Source organism: Neodiprion pinetum, chromosome 7, assembly GCF_021155775.2.
Source record: "Neodiprion pinetum isolate iyNeoPine1 chromosome 7, iyNeoPine1.2, whole genome shotgun sequence".
Taxonomy (NCBI): domain Eukaryota; kingdom Metazoa; phylum Arthropoda; class Insecta; order Hymenoptera; family Diprionidae; genus Neodiprion; species Neodiprion pinetum.
In genome coordinates, this window is record NC_060238.1 from 7,032,967 (window position 1) to 7,054,621 (window position 21,655).

The 21,655-nt window shown below is 37.5% G+C and overlaps 1 protein-coding gene and 3 long non-coding RNA genes across 5 annotated transcripts; 3 read left to right on the forward strand and 1 right to left on the reverse strand.

The window, feature by feature from the left end:
• Positions 1-620: 620 nt before the first annotated feature.
• LOC124223280 (uncharacterized) lies at positions 621-2,951 on the reverse strand. 2 transcript variants are annotated; one of them, XR_011177614.1, is made up of 5 exons: positions 2,520-2,951; positions 2,064-2,184; positions 1,712-1,825; positions 1,369-1,472; positions 621-1,138 (listed from the first exon to the last, which is right to left on the reverse strand). XR_011177614.1 is itself a non-coding variant. In XM_069137689.1 (5 exons), the coding sequence occupies exons 1-3, from the start codon at positions 2,880-2,882 to the stop codon at positions 1,806-1,808; spliced, it is 444 nt and encodes a 147-aa protein (XP_068993790.1). In that variant the 5' UTR covers positions 2,883-2,951; the 3' UTR covers positions 621-1,138; positions 1,369-1,472; positions 1,712-1,805. The 2 variants fall into 2 exon arrangements, 1 of the variants encoding a protein (XP_068993790.1); XM_069137689.1 differs by having other exon boundaries at positions 2,580-2,951.
• A 982-nt stretch (positions 2,952-3,933) lies between these two features.
• Positions 3,934-5,439, forward strand: LOC124222686 (uncharacterized). The gene is made up of 3 exons (XR_006884087.2): positions 3,934-4,303; positions 4,366-4,931; positions 5,014-5,439. It is a non-coding gene; the product is annotated as an uncharacterized lncRNA (long non-coding RNA).
• Positions 5,440-8,779: 3,340 nt separating this feature from the next.
• On the forward strand, positions 8,780-13,559 carry LOC138191237 (uncharacterized). Its single transcript, XR_011177615.1, has 3 exons — positions 8,780-8,981; positions 11,425-11,944; positions 13,023-13,559. It is a non-coding gene; the product is annotated as an uncharacterized lncRNA (long non-coding RNA).
• Positions 13,560-15,141: 1,582 nt separating this feature from the next.
• LOC124222688 (uncharacterized) lies at positions 15,142-21,412 on the forward strand. The gene is made up of 3 exons (XR_006884090.1): positions 15,142-15,328; positions 20,185-20,579; positions 21,087-21,412. It is a non-coding gene; the product is annotated as an uncharacterized lncRNA (long non-coding RNA).
• The last annotated feature ends 243 nt before the right edge of the window (positions 21,413-21,655 follow it).

Below are 21,655 nucleotides of genomic sequence, written 5' to 3' on the forward strand. Positions count from 1 at the left end.
TCTCGTTCAAAATTAGCGCATCCGTGACGTATTACAGTTACTCTGAATTTTTTTCCATCCGAATACTTTTCGAAACACAATTCCGCTCCTCCACCCAACGCAGATACATCACTTGCGACTAGCTAAAACAGCGTTTCGATTCTATGCCTATGAAAATTCAAGATCGAGAGAGCAAATGAAAAGTTGTTGGAATAATTTTGAATATTATTGTTATGGGATACATCGAGCGCGTGTCGAATAGAATCCCATTTCGAAATGAATCATTCTTCTCTTTTCATATCATAGCTTATCTAGTAATGTAGGTAAATAGGATGGTTGGAGGTGTTCGGAAATGGTAGGACATTTCAAAAGTTGAAGTCGACGATGATCCGGTCCATCAATTTCATCGTTACAGATTTTTTTTTCCCATGAGGCATAGAGTATTCAACAACGATAATGCAGTCCTTAAAATTCCTCATTCATCTCTGTCTGGAAAGCTAATTCGCAAGGCGTGGTATTCTAGATATGTCAAAACTAAGCTAGCGGCACGTGTTTGCATTATTAGAAAAATACCCGTACTCGACATACACTGTTTCTAATCTTTTGCTACATTTGGTTTAATTCCCATGCTTCCACAGCACGAATAGTCGGAAATGTTTTTGATTATCCATAATAAAATAAAAGAAGTAACAAAGCTTAAATTTATTGTTAAAGCTCTAATGAATACATCAAACTGCGGTCGAATCAATTCATTTATTATTTGCACATGACCTCTGTATATTTGATAAATTATTCCTAAATACATTGAAACATATGTATTTATAATGAAATATCATGCAATGGGCTGTGTAAACTATAAACTATGATTTCTATCAAATAGCTGCTTTTATGTCAACAGGGCTTTGAGACTCAGTTGAGTTGGATCTCGATTTCTGCCATCGTATGTAGGACATTGGGTTACAGGAACAAATGCGAATTACGAAGAACTCCGTATTAGAGATAAGGATATTTTAGTTCAAGTATACCTATACACAGAAATCCGTATGTGAATATACTAAAACCTCTGTGTTTATTGTAAAAATCTAGGTTTAAATATGTGTATATAATAGTATATATGTATCCACCTCCAACGACTACTGCTAATCACCTCGGGTTATACCTGGAATAGTAATAAATATTTTCAGTATAAGAACACATCAAAAATATTGTGCAAGGATTAATATAATTAATTAATATGTAATAAATTCATCAACGCATTTGAAGCTACTGAATATGTGCTTGCGCGAAAAATGAATTGAAATAATTTATTGTAAACATGACAAGTTTGACATATTTTCGATGAAATATAATTACAATCACCATCAGATATTATAAAAATGTCTTATTCACCGAGCACAAATCCTCGTCCTCCTCGTTCACCTTGTTTTCCTCGTCTTCCTCGTGCTCCTCCTCGTCCACCTCTAACAACCACTGATAACCACCTCAGGTTATACCTTGAATAGTAATAAATATTTTCAGTAAGAGAACACATCAAAAATATCGTGTAAGAATTAATATAATTAATTGAATAAATAATATGTAATCAATTTTACTAGCGCATTTGAAGCTACTGAATATGTTCTTGCGCGAAAAATGAATTGAAATAATTTGTTGTAAGCATGACGAGTTTGAAATATTTTTGATGAAATATAATTACAATTTCCATCAAATATTATAAAAATGTTTTACTCACCGAACACAAATCCTCGTCCTCCTTGTCCACCTTGTTCTCCTCGTCTTCCTCGTCCTCCTCCTCATCCACCTCCAACCACCTCCAACCACTACTGCTAATCACCTCGGGTTATACCTGGAATAGTAATAAATATTTTCAGTATAAGAACACATCAAAAATATTGTGTAAGGATAAACATAATTAATTAATCAATCAATATGTAATAAATTAATCAGCGCATTTGAAGCTACTGAATATGTGCTTGCGCGAAAAATGAATTGAAATAATTTATTGTAAACATGACAAGATTGACATATTTTTCATGAAATATAATCACAATCACCATCAAATTTTATAAAAATGTCTTACTCACCGAGCACAAATCCTCGTCCTCTGCGTCCACTTTGCTTGCCTCGTCTTCCACGTCCTCCTCCTCCTCGTCTACCTCGATCACCCGCAGCGACCGCTAACCACCCGGGGTCATACCTCGAATACTAATAAATATTTTTTGTATTAAAACTCAGCAAAAATATTGTGTAAGGAATAGTATAATTTTTTCACTGATAAATTTTACCAAGAAGTTTATAAGAAAATTATAAAAAATTATTGCAATATCATTGGCTATTGGTTCGATAGTACAACACATGACGTTTTCAATAATCAAACTTGTAAACTTAAAAATTAGCCCGAAAGGGCAAAAATCATCAGGTCAAGGACCTGGACTGCCAGAACTACGGAGCTCTTGTTCTGAAAGTCGAGTTTCACCAGGAAGCGGACCTGGAGCGCAGAAACTACGCAGCGCTTGGTCAAAAGTCACGAGGTCACGAACCTGGACAGCCAGAACTACGGAAAATTAGTCCTGAAGGTCAAAAGTCACCAGGTCAAAGACCTGGACAGCCAGATCTACGGAGCGCATGTTCTGGAAGTCGAGTTTCACCAGGTAGCGAACTGGAGCGCAGGAACCACGGAGCCTTTGTCCCGGAAGTCGAGTTCCTGCAGGTAGTGGACCTTGAGCGCAGAAACTTCGGAGCGCTTTTCCTAAAAGTCGAGTTCCACTAGGTGGCGGACCTGGAGCAAAGAAATTACGGAACTCTTGTCCTGAAAGGCGAGTCTTACCAGGTAGCGGACCCGAAGGGCAGGATCCAGGAGGTAGAGAACTCGGTACTCGAAATCTGCGGAGCGCGATTCTCATACGTCCGTTCTACTGCGCGGTTGTTTCCCGACTGAGGAATTCGGCTAGCTGATTTTGAAATCGTGACGTCACTTTCTGAACATCCGACATCCAAACTTTGGTCTCGACCTTTCATATTATGTATGATGATGTATGATGTATGATGTACGATGTATGATGTACGATGTATGATGTACGATGTTATGATATGAGGCATAATGATTCTAGTTCTCACATTTCAGACAAGAAATACGCACTTTATCTTTCCTGCCGATTCCAGACTCAAGCGGCTAGGCCCTCCGATGGTCAGTCGTTGACTCAAGATATATTCTCCAGATAACTGGTCAGCTAACAATGCTGCCGTTCTGCGACAGTACAATGATAAAAATTTTTGCTCGTACCTTCCAAATGTTTGTTAAATACATTCGAAGTTTCAAGAAGCTGTGCTCTATTTCTCCCTATCAAAAAAGAAAAAAAAAATCGCCGACAATCGCCGTTTTAGGTCTTTAAATCAGAACACTGCGTTAAATACTGTCTCATATACGGAACATCCATTTCATCACGATCAAAATTAGTGCATCCGTGATGTATTACAGTTACTCTGAATTCCAATTCATACGAACACCAAGATGTGTACCAAGATGGATCGTGCAGTGTCGGTCAGCCCCCTGACACACGCTAGTAGATGTCTGACAAGCTTGAGCACGGTCATCGAGGGCAGCGAGCGTATCAGAAGTCTACTAGCGCCACGTAGAGGAACTAAAAAACGGGGACAAAACGCGTACAACTTTTTAGTATACGAGCAGTGGTGAGTTCCAGCAGGCTGGTGTCGGTTCTTGTTCTGACGACGGAATCACGGAGACTAGAGGTGAGGAGACCGAACGCAATGCTGGCAAAATGGACTGTGAAAGTGATGAACAATCCGCGGATTGTACCCGTCTGGCGGCGCTACCACTGCGACTCCGTCAGCGCGGTGATTTTGATTCGTCGATCCTCACGTATGTATCCTATTCGTAACCAGGCGCTGGTATCGCTTGCGGATACATCCCGAACTATAAGATCTTTCATCACTTTCACGTGCACTTTTCGACGATTCCGTCATATGTGTTCGGCCTCCTTACCTCTAGTCTCCATGGATGGAATGATCGACGATTGATGGGTAAACATGGGTTTTCATTTCATTGCCCTGATGTCAGGGTGAAAAAAATCCTCTCCGTATATTTGAACCTATTTGAAATTTAAGGAGACTCATTGTAGTTTCCAAGTGTTCGTTGATGCGTGTATATAAAAAGAATAAACAGTGATATAGAGATTAGTTGAATTGTACAGTTTCATGTTTCGTTCGCTATTTCTTCGTTGATCAATAAATTCATCACATCGGCGCCCAAATAAAAGAGAAAACAAAGCATATATAATATTGATTGAACGAACGTATTTAGAAGGTATGTATGTGTATATTTTATTTTATTTCTATGAATGTTAAACACTCACCTGTTTCAACCAGATCGAAAGACAAGAAGCTGCAAATAGAGGACAAAATCGCCGAGACGGACGATAAACTCGAAACTAAGACGGTCAAAGAAGCAACAACGAAGGAAGGAGCGAAACAGTTGAAAAAAGAGTTGAAACAGATGATGGAGCAGATGTTTGCGCGACAGCAACAAACCGAAAATGTCTCTGCAGAATCAGAGGAATTACGTAAGCAAAATGACTTGCAAAGAAGAGAAATAGAAAATTCAATATCAAATACCAATCAACATCAAGTCAGCAATGAAAATAGTAAAATTAGCGGATCACTAACAAATATACAACAAATGCGAATTAACATCAAAATATTGAAATTTTTTGAAGAAGGAAACATAAATTCAAATGAGTCTATGGAAGATGCGTTAAAATTATTTAAAACTCAAACATATTACATTTGAGGGTCAATTGTTTGTTGCTGAAAGCACATGGAAGAGAACGATTTTTCGAGTTTAAAGGTTTTGAAAATGCGTTTTTCAAAGGATCTCATTCGATACAGTTACAAATAAAGGTAGAAGGAATTACGCGAATATGGATCATGTGATGGTACGTTACAGAATTATTGTTAACAGCAAATTGAAAAGTTATGGACTAACCATTTCAATAAAATCATTTCACAATAATATAGGGAATGGTGATTAGAGTTAGAGAGGCTCTTGCATCAGCAAATTTTGGGAATCAAAATGAGATAGTGCAAGCATTGTCGGATATTGGATGCGGTATATGAAGCAAGACATAAGGAAGACCAGTGGAGTGAAAAAAAATTCAAGGACAATACTAGTCAAATGAACCCTGGTCACAACATGTAACGTCAAGTTAATCCTCACTAAGCCGGGAGATATGTAAACAACGATGAGAGTTCAAACGCGTATGCTATTTAAAACAAAGTCATGATTATCAATACATGTCAATAAATCAGTGAAATGTTATTTCTCAACCTTATGAAGTATTCGAACAAACTAAGTGTTCATCCAAATAGTAAAAACCGTTAAGTAAATAGTTATCCATAAAATAATGAAATTGTTTTTCCATACATGCAATATCCACCAGTAATTGTAGGTAATGATAACGTGGTATCAAATAATCATAGCGATAGACAAAATTTAAACTTGGAGGAAACGCGATGAATTTCGGTTTCTAGATTAGACTAGATTACCTGCATTTCTGAAGTGTTGTTCAAATGCCCACAGGATCAATGTGAAATAATTGTTTTATTTGTAAGTTATATTTCCGTATTAACAGCAATTAGAGAAAAATCAACTCCGGTGAAGAAATAAATACTTACAGATGTTAAAATAGATGATATTCTTAATAAGAAGAAAAGTATTCAAGATTTAGATGGAAGATATGATATAAGAGACGATCATGATTTGTCTGACGAAATTTGTGACAACATAGCTTTAATGAATTTAAATGTCAACAAAGAGACCGAGGTTTTTTTTTTAGAGCAGATTCAGACGTACTTAGATGGTAAATGAATGTTAGACGCCGATATGATTGAAAGATCTTAAAATTCTCATTGCAGCCCATTGAGAGTGGTGTAAAAAAGGACGACAAGGGATGAATATGCTGAGATGCTAGATTTTTAAATGAAACAATCGACTCTGATGATGAAACTCAATCAAAAGTCAAAGAATTGATTCATAAATACCACGGGCTCAAGTTCGTGTCAGAAATTCATTTAACACAAGGCTACTGGCAAATACCATTATTTCCAGAATTTCGAAAATACTCGGCGTTACTTTACAGTACATCAGAATACTAATTTAAAGGAATACCATTTGGTTTAAAAATTGCCGGAAATGGTTTTATTCCAGCATTTAATTTATCATTCGGTGAAGAATATTCAGAAATTTTAACCACCTGTATTGATGATCTTCTGATTACATCAACACTACATTTTCACAACGACATAAATCACTTGAAAAACATATTTGATCGGTCATTAATATATTGTTTTACACTACGCGTTACGGCTTGACGAATCATTGTTATTTCATGAGTCTGTTCCTCTTCTCGGAATTGGGATGATACGGAATTTTTCTAAACCAACAAATCTTGAATAGTTGTAACAGTTTTTTGGATTATGTAATTATTACCAACAGTTTGCAATTCAACACGCAAATTTCCCTTTCCGTAATTTATAAATTGCTTAAGGAAGTAACGCAACTACCCACTAAGTAGTACTTAATCTGGCAACATCGCTTCTCATTGATTGCGTGCGCGTGTATATATGTGTCAAATATGCCGTCGACAGCTCATCGGCGGTATCAGTGAATTTCTTTTAAGCGCCAGTTCGATATGCCTAAAGAAAAGAAGCCTAGATTTTATTGGAAAGGTAAAATACGTCGTGTAAACAAAAAACGAAGAATTATAAAAAATGTAATAGCCTGCACAAGCTGTCACATACGTTGAAATTTCAAAATGCGCGCTCATAACCTCGAATATGCGACGTTGCAATATTTTTAGCGAGGGTCCGAAAATTCGCTATTAGTACTTTTTATTGTTTTTATTATTCCTATCATAAGTCACCTTTGAATATTTTTAAGCCGGATAAATGATTCTGAGTATTTCATCTCTCTGCTGTTTATATTTCATTCTGATCTATCCATCAATTACGGAGATATAAGGAATAATGTGCAGCTAACTCCGTCATTTCTCATAAGAGGCCATGTTGAAGTGGCTTGTAAAGATATAAAAAGAATTACAAATATCTCGCGTAAAAACCCACCTCGGATCATAAAAATTTGTACGAGTTCTTTTTACATTGTAATCGAACATTCTGTCAAGTTTGGTATTTTTCTGTCCATCAATTCTATTTCCTGCGTTACTTCCTTAAATGTGAAACTAGTCTGCATAGAATTATTAAAGCGAATCGATATGATAAATGGTGTAAAGGCTAATAGAATATAAGACGAAATAAACTTGGAAAATATGACAGTTAGTATTTAAATGACTCGATGTATAGTAAAAGCATACTGGAACGAACAAAAGAAACCAATGTAACGTTTATTTTAAGAATGAATGAATTGTATGTATGAGATGTTATTACATATAATATAGTATGAGAAATTACTAAAAATTTGAATTGAATCATTATAGAATAATAAACAAGTTGGTTTGGGCTGACTGTGAGCCAGCCGTTGAACTTTCCGATTTCAAACTCTTCTCCAGCTGCGATAATAATAACAATAATAACAACATATTTATAATATCACAGTTATTTATTTATATTTAAATCAATACTGAGCGTTTTGACCATTTATAATTATACAACACATTGAGACAAAATCCCGAACGGATTGTGAAACTATTTATCAAGCTTACCGCAGACAAAGCTTAATGATTATACTTTATTGTTTTCATATTTTACTAAGATTTAAATTTTCTACCAAATATTGATTGGAATCCGCTGTGACATCATGTAATCATCTCATTGTCTATTCGGTTTTTTCAAACATCAACTCGATTAAAGGTTTTTACAGTCAATGATCACGAATCTGGAATCAGATTTCGAGATTCAAAATGGCGGACCGAAATCCAAAAATTCATTCCATTGAAATGATAGGCTTACGATTAGGCGAGGATTACGGTCAGTCTGGCAGTCAATCGGTCACCAAACATACGCACGTAAAGACTCATACATAACACTTGGCCAAGAAAATAAAAAGTTTTATTGTATCATTGTTCTCATCTTCATTATTTTCCCTGTTCAATCACAATATCGTCGAACCTCTTGTGAATTATGAACATAAAATGAACGTGGCCGACTCACTAACAACGCCTTCGGGAAGAATAAAGTTTTTATTCAACCGTCCTCCTGTCAATGTGAAAATAATTCTTCTCTATACATGTTAAAACCTAATTGGAATTTAGGGAGACTCATTGTAGTTTCTGAGAATTTATTGATGTATATATTTTGTAAAATGAATAAACAATTATATGAAGGGTAGATAAATTGTGTTACTTGTTTTGATTTCTATTTATTCATTGGTTAGTAAATTCATCACACCCTGATAACTGAAAATTTCTAAGAAATTATTAGTAACGCTCCAAGTTGAAAGGATGGCTGCGTATCAGGACGCTGCGGAGGGGGAGCCATCGAAGATCCCTACGTCGCGGGAATCCGAGGCAGATGCAATTTCCGCTCATGGCCGACGTTCCGCAGCCATCCCCGTTTTCCCCGCCAACAGCTGGCCGACGAACTTGCGAAGGACCGACTAGTGACGAGGGAGCCCCACCCCGCTCACCGCCGAGCATCGTAGAGCTGCGCGGAGGACGAAATTACGATCTAGCGTCAAGTTCTGCGTCGCGTTGCTCCGACGGGTGCGCGTCGAGTTGCGCAATCTACTAAATCGATGACGGATCAAGCGTTGCGTATCCTCGCGAGTATACGTCGCGTAGGAAGTAGCGTACCGGGATCAGCGTTGCGGCAGGTCCTCGATTTTGAATTCACTCGAGTTCCGGCGATTGCGTAGTAAAGACGTTATCTGGTAGGATTTTGATATCGAGGAGTTTGCTATTGAGTTTGGAGAAATTTGGAGCCTTCGAAAAATCACAAGGGGGTTGGTGCTTTTGTATGCTGGATCTGGAACGGTAAGCGCTGCTGATATACTTGCCATCGAATTTCGAGAGGAATTGACTAAAGGCTTGCCGAATAACGGAGAGTCATTTCGGATTTGCATTGTCAGAAAGTACTCGAAATTCGTTTGCCGATTCTTTTGCTTGGTGACCGTAGCCCGAGTTTCGACTTATGGAGTTGCGTCATTCTCGTTTCAAATTTACGTACAGCCCGAATTCCGCTGTACAGGGTCGAGTTGCGGTATCGTGTTTTTCAGTGTCGCCTCTCGTGTGGGTCGCGAATTGCCGAAATAGAGTGTTTGAATTAGCTAATAACGTCCCTGAGAACTTTGAGAAAGTTTTGAGTTCGGATCCGTTGCGATTGCGTGTGATTGAGTTAGCGTTTGTGTAATTAGCGTTTGTAATTTCGGATCAAATCATGTTCACGATGCGAGTGTCGTTATGTCGGTTTAGTATCGGTTGCGTTGCGAATTTCACTGTTTCGAGTTTTGATTATGTTTGAGTTACGATTTGGTTTATGGTGTGTCGAGTTGCGTATTGTTCAGATTTCGTTTTAGTTAAGTCAAGTTACAGTTAAGATTGTGTTCAATCTAATTGCAGTTTCATCATGTCGAGGCGAGTCTAGGATAGTATTCAGTACAGTTGAGATTCAGTTGCGTTTAGGTCGAGTAAAGAAATAGGGTTTAACCTAATTTAAGTTGTCGAGTTCAGATTCAAGTCATCTCGCGGTCACGCCGAAGCTCCGAGGCGGTTGGTATTGAGAACGCCGTCTATTTGGTAGCCGGGACGGCATACCTTTGAGAACTGGGATAGTTTCGGTTTCGTAGCAATTATTGCTGTATTTTTGAGTACGTGTAGGTTTGCAATTTGGGATTGTGTATTTGAGATTTTTGAGTACTGAGTTTAGATTTTAGTTAGTGAGCTGAAAGCTCGATAGAATAAGAAAAACGTTAGTTAAACCAAGGCTTTGTTGTTTGATTCTGAATCGCGAATTTTGAATTTGGAATTTTTTTTTTTTCTGTATCGCCTCTATTATGGAACAGAAATATGTATATATTTTTTTTGTTACGTAGCGTGTTGTTGTCGAGTGTCTCTCTCTCTCTCTCCCTCCAAAATCACCTCTCACCTCTCCGCGGTACTGAGTTACCGAGTACATTAGCCGATGTTTAGCGAAGGTAAATATTACGAGGCGTGTCGACCATGCTAGACGTCCAACGGAATCTCGTAATATTTTTTGTAAGATCTAAGTTTTCCAGCTCACATCGCGGACCGCCAAATTGTTCTGCACACGAAAAGTTCTCGGTCACTTCTCCGGGTGGCCGAGTAACAGCAAAATTCCGCGTCACAGCGAATATAATTCAAAATCCGAAAGAGTTCTCCGATTTTGGTTTCTATGTTTTTTTTTTTTCATTTATTTAAAATTCCCTGAAATATTGGGAAACGTTGTTGCAGGATAAAAAAATTGTTCCAATCAATGATGTCATCAGTTTTGTTGTCTTGAGAAAGTCAAAGAAATATTTTATTCAAACTTAAGACACATGAAAGAACGACACTTGAACGATATTTCATAAAAATTCTATACGTAAATATCTATAACTCAGCCGTTTAGAACTGGTTTTCGGACACCCTGTATTTTCTCAGTGAACACGATAAGTCAAACAAGCTTCATCTTAAATCAAAAAAACAAATATTTTCTATCATAGCTAGTGATGAAATGTAGGATTTTTTTTCTTCCATCACAACTTTTTTCACAAGGCAGCAGATGGTGTAAATTGTACTAAAAATTATACTTTTCTGCATAAGCTCTGCGAAAAATTCGAATTTCAATTTTTTTTATAAATCCTTCGTTTAATCATTAGCTATACTCATCTACTAACAGGAAAAATTTGGATTATGGTTTTCAGATTAAGCTTAATTATTAATTATTTAATTTTTGAATAAATGTTCTATGAAATATAGTTCAGATGGAGTTCTTTCATAAGTCTTAAGTTCAAACAGAATACTTCTTTTGTTACATTACGAAAAAAATTTGAGAACACACATTTTTTTCAACTTTCGAAAACCACGTAATCCTTTGAAAAATTCTTCCTGTCGAAAATAAAACGAATGACGAAGGTGAGAATAATTCACAATCTACAGTAAATTTTCAAATACACAAGCAATATCGTTATTTTTAATCATATAATCAGAGATACCAGTCCTTTGAATATATATACAAAGTTCATATAAAAGAACCAGCAATTCAAAAAATTCGATCAAATCGATGAAACTTTGTCACAACCCCAAAAATGTCGTACATTATGATCAAGTGCAGGCACTCTGTCACACAGTGTGAAGAGCGGAAATTTCATCCGCAGGTAAAATATTGGTAGGTACCTAATTACAGTACAGCCTGACGCCAGTACTATTGTACAACTGATGGTTGAGCGAAGAGTATAGCCGGTGATAATTCTTTCAGCATGAAATTCCCTTTCACTGATTGGCTGGCTATCGATGTGAGATGAGAATCGAGACCCCAGCTGACTTTACAACAATGAAGCCCGGCCGTAGCAAGTGATCAGCAGTTTGTAAGGAGTGGGTCGCAAAACTAGCAAACCAAGGAATTTTCAACGAGTGATAAAATTTGAAGAATTAAGCTAGATAAACGCAGAGACTCTGCTGGATTCGACGGCGGTTTCATCGAATCGTGAGTTTCGCAAAAAGCTGGCGTGGAATCTGCGTGTGGAATACCCCCGTCACCTCGGGGCAAGGCAAGCGTCATCGAGTACTTCGAATTCGCGGCTCCGAACCACCGCGAGCAGGTCGAGCATAGCCACAGCGTCCTCGAGGGCTACGTCACCTACATAACCGACGGCGCAACGCACGAAGCATGCCGCCATCCCCTCCCGAATTCATTTAGAACGGTGGTCACATGGGATCGCGGATCCGTCGTCGTACCGGTCCGATTCACAGGTCGCCGAAGGGGAATGACTGAACAGGTAACTAGCCAATTTTGAAAGTAATGGTTTCTGTACTGCGCGTGTGCGTTCTCGCGCAAAACTGTGAGATTAGGCGACCGCAAACTCAATTTGATACTTCGTAAAAAAAAAGTGTAATATACTTTTGTTATATAAGACTGTTTACGATTTTTTGAAAATCAATCAATTACTAAGAATTTTTGTATGCACGAGCGTTTGATTATGACGAATAAGGGCACTATATTTTCAATTTTGTACGGAACAAGACCTGAAAATCTATTTCTACTTTGAAAAACATCGACCGAAAGCGAAGGATCTTTAGTTTAGAGCTAGGAACTACCACACGGCATGTGAATTTTTTTTACTAGAGTAGGTGTAACATGATCTAACCAGTCGTTTCCTCGAAGAATTTTCCCAAAGTAATCGTGACTTACGGTATTATATGGTATAATCAAATTGTCTGCATGAGTTATGTTATTTTATTTCTTATTTGGGAGCAACCAGAAACTGCATATTGGCGATTAGTTGTATTTTCTTTTTCAAAAGTCAGAAACGTGCCTACAAAACAATCTACGAAAACGAAATATGTTATCATTTATATTAAAACGAAGAAATTAATCTAATTGTCGATAACTACGATGCGGTAACTTCGGAAAATTATGCGGGGAAACTGGAATTAGTATATTCTTTCTCACGTTGTTCACGTGAAGCAGAGTCACATAGAATGCTCGCACCTCTTAAACTTGGGCAAAAAATTCTGTTATATTTCGGAATGATTTTTACTTCCACAAGAATTCAAAATTTGATCACATTCCAATAAGCATATCTTAAACTTGAATTTCCTCATCGTCCACGACTTATTGATATAAATCAACAAGAAAGCAGTTTTCATTTTAATTCAACTGCGATAAGCAATTCTGTCGAGTCCCGTTGTGATCTCTTTTATTCTCTTTTATTTTAATTTCTATCTAATTGACGATTAACGGTCCAAGGCCTTTGAATACACAGATTCATACAATACAGCATGTCTGCGGCATGTCGCAATATCTTTTTATAGATACACAATTTAAAAGACACTGTCTTCACCTTTCTTGGTTAGATCTCCGCTGTGATGAGTCCTGCGATGATGGGTACTCAGTTTAGCGGCTAGTCCAATGGGTTCAACATGCCGATAACGACGAACACAGCACTCGACGCTCTCATCAATTGGGCCCGATACGCCAACGATGGACGCATCGACGCAGTCCCGGCAAGCCCTCGATGCCTTTTAGTTCGCCGATCCAGAACGGTCTCCGGCTCGGTCGGTAATTCTGGGTCCACCGGATCGGCAATGCAGAATATCGAAAATTCGTCCCGCTTTGTGAAATAGGAATTGTCGTGCGATTGCGCTTCGTCAGTCCAATGATGTCGAGTGTCGGGATGCCTCAGTTTCCCGGCTCAGGAACTTTTTTCGCTATGAGCCTTCGCGCCTAGTGCGCCCCCATGATGTAAAGTGGAGCGCACGAGGATCTCGTCTGTATATCCAATGTATAAATCAAACGTATAACTATAAAAAACTGTATAAAGAAAATGTATAACTATAAAACATATATGAAATGTATAACGATAAAAACTGTATAAATAACATGTACGAGTATAACTATAAAACTTATGACCAAAAATTCTTGAATTTACATTCTGTAGCATTTTTCTTCTCCCTTCAATAGATATGACGTCTTTTCATGTCATTTCATAGACATCTGCACTGTATAATTTATTCGAATAAATAAACTTCATTACTTACTGAAACCATATTAACAATATTATGTTTTTAGCTTTACAAATCAACTTGACCTCGATAATCGGTTGGGATCAATTTTCATCTTTCAACTGCTTGTTTTCGATTTTTGCCTTAATGAAGCGGGAACTGTTTTTCAAGTTTAATTGTTTTAGATTTACTAATGAGACTCTGTGTGATAGTTTGTCAAAATTTATTCGGCGCACGATCTTGTCCAAAAAAGTCGCAACAAAAATTTTGTTACAGAATAACAGAACCAACTGACAATGAGATCGACTGAACGTATCTTCACCACGCTTTTCAAATATATTTAAGATAGATAATTCCATTTATCAATAATATAAGTCGTAAATATTCATGCGTGGAAGGTCAATTTATTTTAATAATTGAAATGGAATCGTTATAACTGTAGACACAATTTCAATTCCAACAGCAGCTTATTACTGATGGTCTATAACTGTTTGTACGTGATATGTCTTTGATCGTGACTGAGGATCCTATATAAAAATATATCTGTAATTCATCAAAACCGCACGAACGGGGTGTATTCGGCATTGGAAAGCGTTGGAATAATGTGGTGTGTAAAAAATATCGGCAATAACCGAGGTCTTTCATTTTAAATTTGGAATATTATTTAGTTTACGAATCGAAATAAACTTGATAGACTCCAGTTGAATATGCTGGATCTTCGGACGATGATGTCGTTATCAAATGGCACACTTACACTGACATTTTTCATCAACTACCAAATTTTCATCAGATTGTAAGCCTGAGGTTCCTTACAGTCTCCAACTCATATGACAAATACATTCAGATTTACAACTTTTTGAAGAGAATATCTTCTGAGTGCACGAATATTGTCGGCCTTCTTCCTGAAAAAATTCTCCACATCCAACGTCACTTCAAATATGTCGTCATCTTGTACAGAGTGCTGGAAAACAAACAAAATAAATAAATAAATAAAATAAACAAAAGACGGCCAAGAAGAGAAAAAGAAACAAAAAATTGTTCGATTCAGCGTCCAAACGAATCATCCTTTCCAAACACTGTTCCCTTGGCATGAAAACCGTTATGAGCTTGCAACTTTGTGTATTAATTTTTTCATTCGGTTTTGGTCGGTCACGTCACACATTTTTTTCTCCAATCAACGTCGTTTTACCTGCAAGATCTACACACGCATCGATGTCGCAATATCGTGAGGGGTAGACCTCCCCCCCTCACGCGTAGGGCGATGCAGCCGACCGCAATCCTTCTACATATGTCAATTTAAGGTAAAGCAACGAAGGAGAAGACGAGCGAAGATGGACTACCGCCCGTCTTACCTGTTGACCCGTCTCACGTGACCCGATCGACCAATCAGAGGTCGCACAGGACGAGAAGACAATCACGTGACAGCAGCATACCGAAAATCGGCCGGTATCGCCAGGATCATCGCTCAACGCGACACGCACTACGTTCAACACATTTTCCAGGCAGACGTGCTTTCGATTCTACGTATTAGTTATCTTTTCCACCGCTTCCAATAGATTTAGTTTTTGATCCCTTTTCTATTATCTTCTTCTCTACTGTGCTACCGACATCTTCTCTACCTGCTTTCTACACCTGCACCTGCATTTTCCTCTATTCTCGTAAGTGAGGTTTTCTTTTTTCCATTTCGTCAAGCCACGAAGTTACTTGTATCGTATCTTTTCTATATCTTCTCTTCTTTCTTATTTTATCTCGCAGTTTGCTTCGCTTGAGCCACATGGACTCGTACTTCCCCTTTTCTTATCTAATACCGCAAGTGACTTCGCGACTGGTTAGCACTTACTCATTTTATTTGCAGTGAATATTGCGCAATTTTTTTTTGTTTTTTTGATCTCGCTCTGCTGGAATTGTTAAATTACCTGATATCACTGAATAGCAGCGCTTCAATATCTCTATGCTTACGCTTGGTTCGAATATTTTCAATTGCTTGGCTTTACCTGAATTCGAGCATTTATTGTTTCTCTTTAATGATTGGTAAATTAGTTAACTTATAAATGTTCACAGTTTATCTTTGTCTCTTATCATCTTTTCTATATCTTCTCTGATTTGATTATAAATTGCTGTTTTATCGAATATTTTTGTATTTTTAGTAATTAGTATCGTACGAGTACCGCGTGAAAAACCCGGCGATCTTTGCCTTTTGAGTATTGCGCCATACCGATTAACATCCTTCTTACCGTCTCTCTTCTCTAATACCACTGTTGACGTAGTTTCTCCGTAGTCCCTCTAGTTGTTAGTATATCGCGTTTTAATTTTCTCTATTCTCTTTTCTTAATACGGTGGAAATATGTAAGCTCTTTTCTATTTCTTTCAAGTATCTCGTATATATCGCAGGCTAGACACTATGTATTCTGTTTATAATTTATATTTCATTATCTATTTTCTGAATATTCCTTTGAGTACCTTGTTTCTGTAAATCGTTACTTCAATTCCGTTACCACTCGATCGACTTGTATTTTTTGCATTTCGGTATTATTTCTCCCATCATTCTGCTTGACCTACGAATTATCGTGTCTGTTTACCTGTACTGTGATGATACAATTCTTTTGCTATGTTGTTCTGCTTTCGTTTGAATCGCTAATGTTTACTTAGAGGATCTTAGTCCTCTAGTCTCCTGTCTCACTAATTTGTTAAGTCTCACTTTCACCTCTTTCTCCGACTGTATTTGAATTTCTTGAATCGTCTAATTGTACCTAAATCTCCAGAATTCTTCGAATCTAACTATTTTCTCGCCTTTTGTTAATACACTGGATAATATTACCGCATTATCTATTTTCTTGTATTTCATCTACCGAATACGACCCCTCCCCTCTACCATCATTTTGTCTAAGCTGAGAGAACCGTGCAAACCGTCTTAGTACCTGATATTATTCTTTCCTTTATTTTCTCTCTTCTAATTATCTAAAAATTGACGCTTCTGGATCTGGCACCCAACAGCGACACCTTTATCTTTAATTATCATTATAATTCAGGTCAGTATCTGTGCCCTAGGGTACCAGGATTTTTGCAAAATTTCCAGTTCCAAATTGCAAAACCGAGACAAAAATGGAATAGAGTGCAAAATCCTACCGCAGCCTTCCCTCGGCACACTCTGGAGTCATGGTCATATTTATCAACAGCTGATAACGGAGGTAACAGTCGTAATGGAATACCGGTAGTCGGTCGATGTCACCGTGTTGAATCAGTCAGTTTGAATTTTCGAATTCCGAGTTGAGATTCGCAATCAGTGACCTCTAAAATCACTTATCGTGAAGGTTTTATGTCGAATACGAAAATATTTGCTCTTACCAGTTACTCGGTACACAATAAAATCCGAATTTAGAATATTTCAACTCTTTTAAACTGAATTTATCTATTCATCCTTAATTTACGTTAGAGCGATTTCCTTAATAATAAAAAATCGCATGCGATAAAGAAAGATAAATTTGTGAAGGCCTTAATTCCCCGATTTCGAGTTCAAAAACACTTACTATTAGTAAAAAGCTGGCCAAAGTTTTGAAGTAACTTTTTAGGTATGGTCACGTTCAAATGCCGATAGAGCTAAATTTCCTTAAATGAATGTAGAGATCACGTGTCAAGTGAAAATATTCAATCGCGATTGTGAAAAGGAAAAATATCCGGAAGGTTCAATTTCGTTTAATAATTTTTGCATCTGTAATGAATTCTGTCATGAGAAATCCTGAATCATTGTTTATGGAGATGTCGTAAATCATAATATATCGCATTCCTAATGGTATAACTATACTGATAAGCCTATTCTCTTAATGTTAATTATAACAACTATCTTTGAAAGTCATACATCTATTTACATATTTGTCGGTACGTTGGCAAATTGTTTACGTAACAGTCAATACATATCCTCTTGACAATTTATATGATGTCAAAATAGAGGTGACTCAAATTCTGAATGTCAGTTCTTTTGTTGACAGTGTTGTTTTTAGAAATATCTATCATTTCTATTATGATCCTCTTATGCCAGTTGGTTTCTTTGTCTATAATCTTCACATTTTCAAAATCAAACCTGCGCCCTTCAACCAATAAATGATGAGTAAACGCCGATCTATCTGGAATCCGCGTTTTTACATCATACTTATGATTAGCAAACCGTTTTTTGTAGATGCTGCGATGATTGGTCAATATAACATTTATCACAATCTTTATAATCGATTTTATAGACAATATTGGTTTGTTTCAGTGTGGCGCTTGTTGATTTTACAGATGTGAATATATTATGCAACGTATTAGTAATTTTGTATGAGACATTGATGTTTTCTTTAGATACTGTCTTTTTGATGTTTTGTGATAGGCTATCGATAAAAGGGATTGATTCAAGACATTTTTGTTTGCTGGTATCAATTTTATCCACATTGTTTTCTATGCAACTATTATAATGTTTATCTATTCGTTGTTCTTTTGAATGCCAGATCAGTTTTGCTGGATAGCCATTTTTGTTCAGAGTTTCGCGTACTAATTTCAAATTTCGCTTTCTAAATTGAGCATCGGAGAGTGCAAAACTTCTATCAATATCACACATGATTCCTGAACGTACTTTCGATAACTTGTATGTGGGTGAATTCATATTAGAGACAATTGGTCTTAACGGATAATTCGCTCCATGTACTTTGGTTTGGAAATATATCTTTGGTGTTAGTGAATCGTGTGTTTTTAACCGTTTACAAGTTTCGTCAGATATCTTTCCCTTCATCGCTATGCTATTAATTAGATCATTGGTCTGTTTCGCTATTCCATTAGTCATAGTTCTGTGTATCATTATGACTTTCTATAGTTTTTTTTACATAATCTTCCGTGTCCATTATAACTGTGCTACTGCCTTTATCCGCTTTCGTAATAACAATGTCCTTGTGTGATCTAAGGAATTCTTGCGCTTTTTTATATATGGTATAATGATGTATGCGCCATTATACAACCGCATACCACACATAAGGGTGAAAGGGAGAATTTTTTCCCCTCCGTATACATATAAAATACATGCGAATACATTCAAGAACGTTAAAATTGAAAAATGGATGAATTAACGGTGAAAGGTCGTAAGTACTGTCGGTGTATGCCCTTTCGTCACAAACTTAATGAAAAATAATCACGTTTACTAACGATGTGGAGTCCGTTACGTTTGATATTATTTTTTAAGGAAATGAAAAATTTTAACCATTGTTCCCGAAATCAACGATTTCGAAAATTCGTTATTCCGTTTCTGGCAAAGCCAAACAAAAATTTTTCACTTAAAACTCTTCAATGAAGCGCGAAAAATGGTACAAATTCATGTCAAATTATAAACATAAAAAAATATTGAATTCAGGGTAATCAATAAGTCAGTTACCGCTAATCCGATCCCAGAAACTTAAATGATCCAATTCCAACCGAAACTCCGGGTGCGATGAGCTTACAAAAACTTGAGTCACATTATGCAAAATAGAAAAAAATTGTTTTTTTTTTTACGTAAGATAAGGGCTTGATTTTTTGTTCTAAGTCTGCGATATTTTCGCGTGTCGTAATAAAAACATCATCAATCTAGCATCATTCCAGTAACTTAGTACATAGTTCAACGTTTTCTCAAATCATTCATTGCAATAACCCCGATGAATTTTTGACTGTAACGAAAATCTGTGTCGACTATCAAGGCATGCGAAATTAAACATACTGATGCCTGATCGATCCAATCTAACAGCCGATCTATTATTCACAATATTTTTCTAAAGAATACGTGCCCCATATTGAAATGAAAATTTATCTTCCAACAATAAGATAAGAATTTAAATACAATTGACACAAGTGGCTCTAGGCTCTAGCCCACGGTAGGTTCTGGGACTTTTACACAATTCCAAAAACGTCGTTCGTTATACTTTAGTGGATGCACTTTGTGACACAGTGTGGATTTTCGGAATTATATGCGCAGGTAAAATATCGGTAGATACCTAATACAGAACAGCTTGACGCAGATATTATTGTACAACCGACAAATAAACGATGAGTATCGCCGGTCATAATTCTTTCAGCGTGAAATTCACGTTCACCGTTTGACTGTTATCAACGTGAAATTAGAATAAAGCCCTTCTTTCATCAGGTTTTAAAGTGGGACCCCATCCGACCTGAGGTCAGTAAGGCCCAGCCGTATCAAGCAATCAATAGCTTGTGAGCGGAACGTCGCTAAGCGAGTGAAGCTAGAAATCTTGAGAGTGTGAAACAATTTGAATAATCAGATGAAACGAAGCGGTAAATATTGGTGAGCGATCAGTAAGAGCGTTGCATAAAATTTCGTTAACGTTTCGGCCCGAGTAGGGGCCCTCCTCAGAACGAATCAATTATTTATTTAACTGCCAAGAACATAGAATTCAACAGTCAAGATGACGCACTTACTAACCGCTCACCAATATTTATCACTTCATCATCAACGAGGTCAAGAATTCTAATCCTTCATAATCAGATGAAATGTTTCCAGGAAACCAACTGGATTCGACGACAGTTTCCTCGGATTGTGAGTCTCACCAAACGCTGGCATCTATGTGTGGGATTACCTCTGCCACGTCGGAGCAAAGAAGGCGGTCCGGACCTTTATTTCGGAGTCGATTGAAGGGACATCAACCTCAGCGATTCGTCAGACTGACTCAACACTTCGCGGAACGTCGCTGGTCCGACGTTGAATGCACTGCTCCCAACCGCCGCGAGCAGGTCGAGCGCAGCGTCAGATCCAGGAGTCTACGTGAACTGCATTACCGATAGAGCAAGGCCCAAGAGTATGCCGGCGCCCCGTGCCAGGTTACAACGGCGTTCAGCTGTGCGCGGCCCGTCATGCTGGCCCAATTCTGGGACCACCGAATGCCAATGTCTGAACAGGTAACTATCCAATTTCTTCACCACGAAAGAGTTTACCTATTTAAGGAGATGTCGGATTTCTGTCAAATACGCTAAACCGTGTTTTACAAATTTTAGGCCTTTCCTATTTAACGAAATTTACGGTAGAGCTCGAAAGTATTTTGACAATATGAAATTCGTTATTATTTTGATCCGTAATTTTTCTTATTTTTCTTTCTTTAAACATTATTTTCTAACGAAGGAGAGTTAAATTTCTACAATTATGTAGAACATCGAATTTCCTTCAACAAAAAATATCATTGATTCTGTTATTTTGTATTTGTATCTAATCAAGCCAATTACTATCTTTGTCAAAATACTTCTCAGCGCTATTGTATTTACATAATCTGAGCACGTTTGACACGTTTTTTGATAAGTGTTTTCCGGGCACAAAGTAATATTTACACAATATGGCATGTCTGCGACATTTCGCAATACCTTATCATCGTTGCCAAACTTAACAGACATCTTTTTCACCTCTCTAACCAGGTCTTCGCTGTGACGCGTTTTATAACGATGGGCAACAAGTTTGAGGGTCTACAAGCTCGAAACGTGACGGTCCGCCCATTGGGCCCGATATGCCAGCGATGGACGGATGGGAACGCTCCCGGTAGGCCCCTGATGCCCTTCTCCAGGGCGTTGTAAGATGGCCTCCGCGTCAGTCAGTAAAATACCGTCAGTAATTCGGGGCCCAACGTATCGTAAATGCAAAGTCCACAGGATCAAGGTAGTGCGGGGAATTCGTACTGCCTTACGAAGTAGAAATCGTCGTGGGATTCCACTTCATCAAACCTGTGACGTCGCGGTTTCATGGCTTGGGAACTTTTCCCACTAGGACTGTTCCCACCTATTGCGAAATTAGCTTTATTCCATTTTATTCATTTCATTTTACTTTCGTATCTTATTTTTGAATCGCAGAAACGCCATTTCGTGCGCTCAAGATGGTAGCATGGGAATTGAACATAAATTAGGAATTAAGCCTCTGGCTTGCAGTGGTTTGTGCACCATTTCACGTACATCGATTTTACCTGATTCGTCGAATTAATTCACGAACTTTT

Coding starts and splice junctions, on each gene's coding strand:
- LOC124223280 (XM_069137689.1), bottom strand. CDS start 2,882: ATGAGAATCGCGCTCCGCAGATTTCGAGTACCGAGTTCTCTACCTCCT. Junction 2,185..2,579: donor CCGTAGATCTGGCTGTCCAG/GTCTTTGACCTG, acceptor AATATTTATTAG/TATTCGAGGTATGACCCCGG. Junction 1,826..2,063: donor AGGACGAGGATTTGTGCTCG/GTGAGTAAGACA, acceptor TTACTATTCCAG/GTATAACCCGAGGTGATTAG.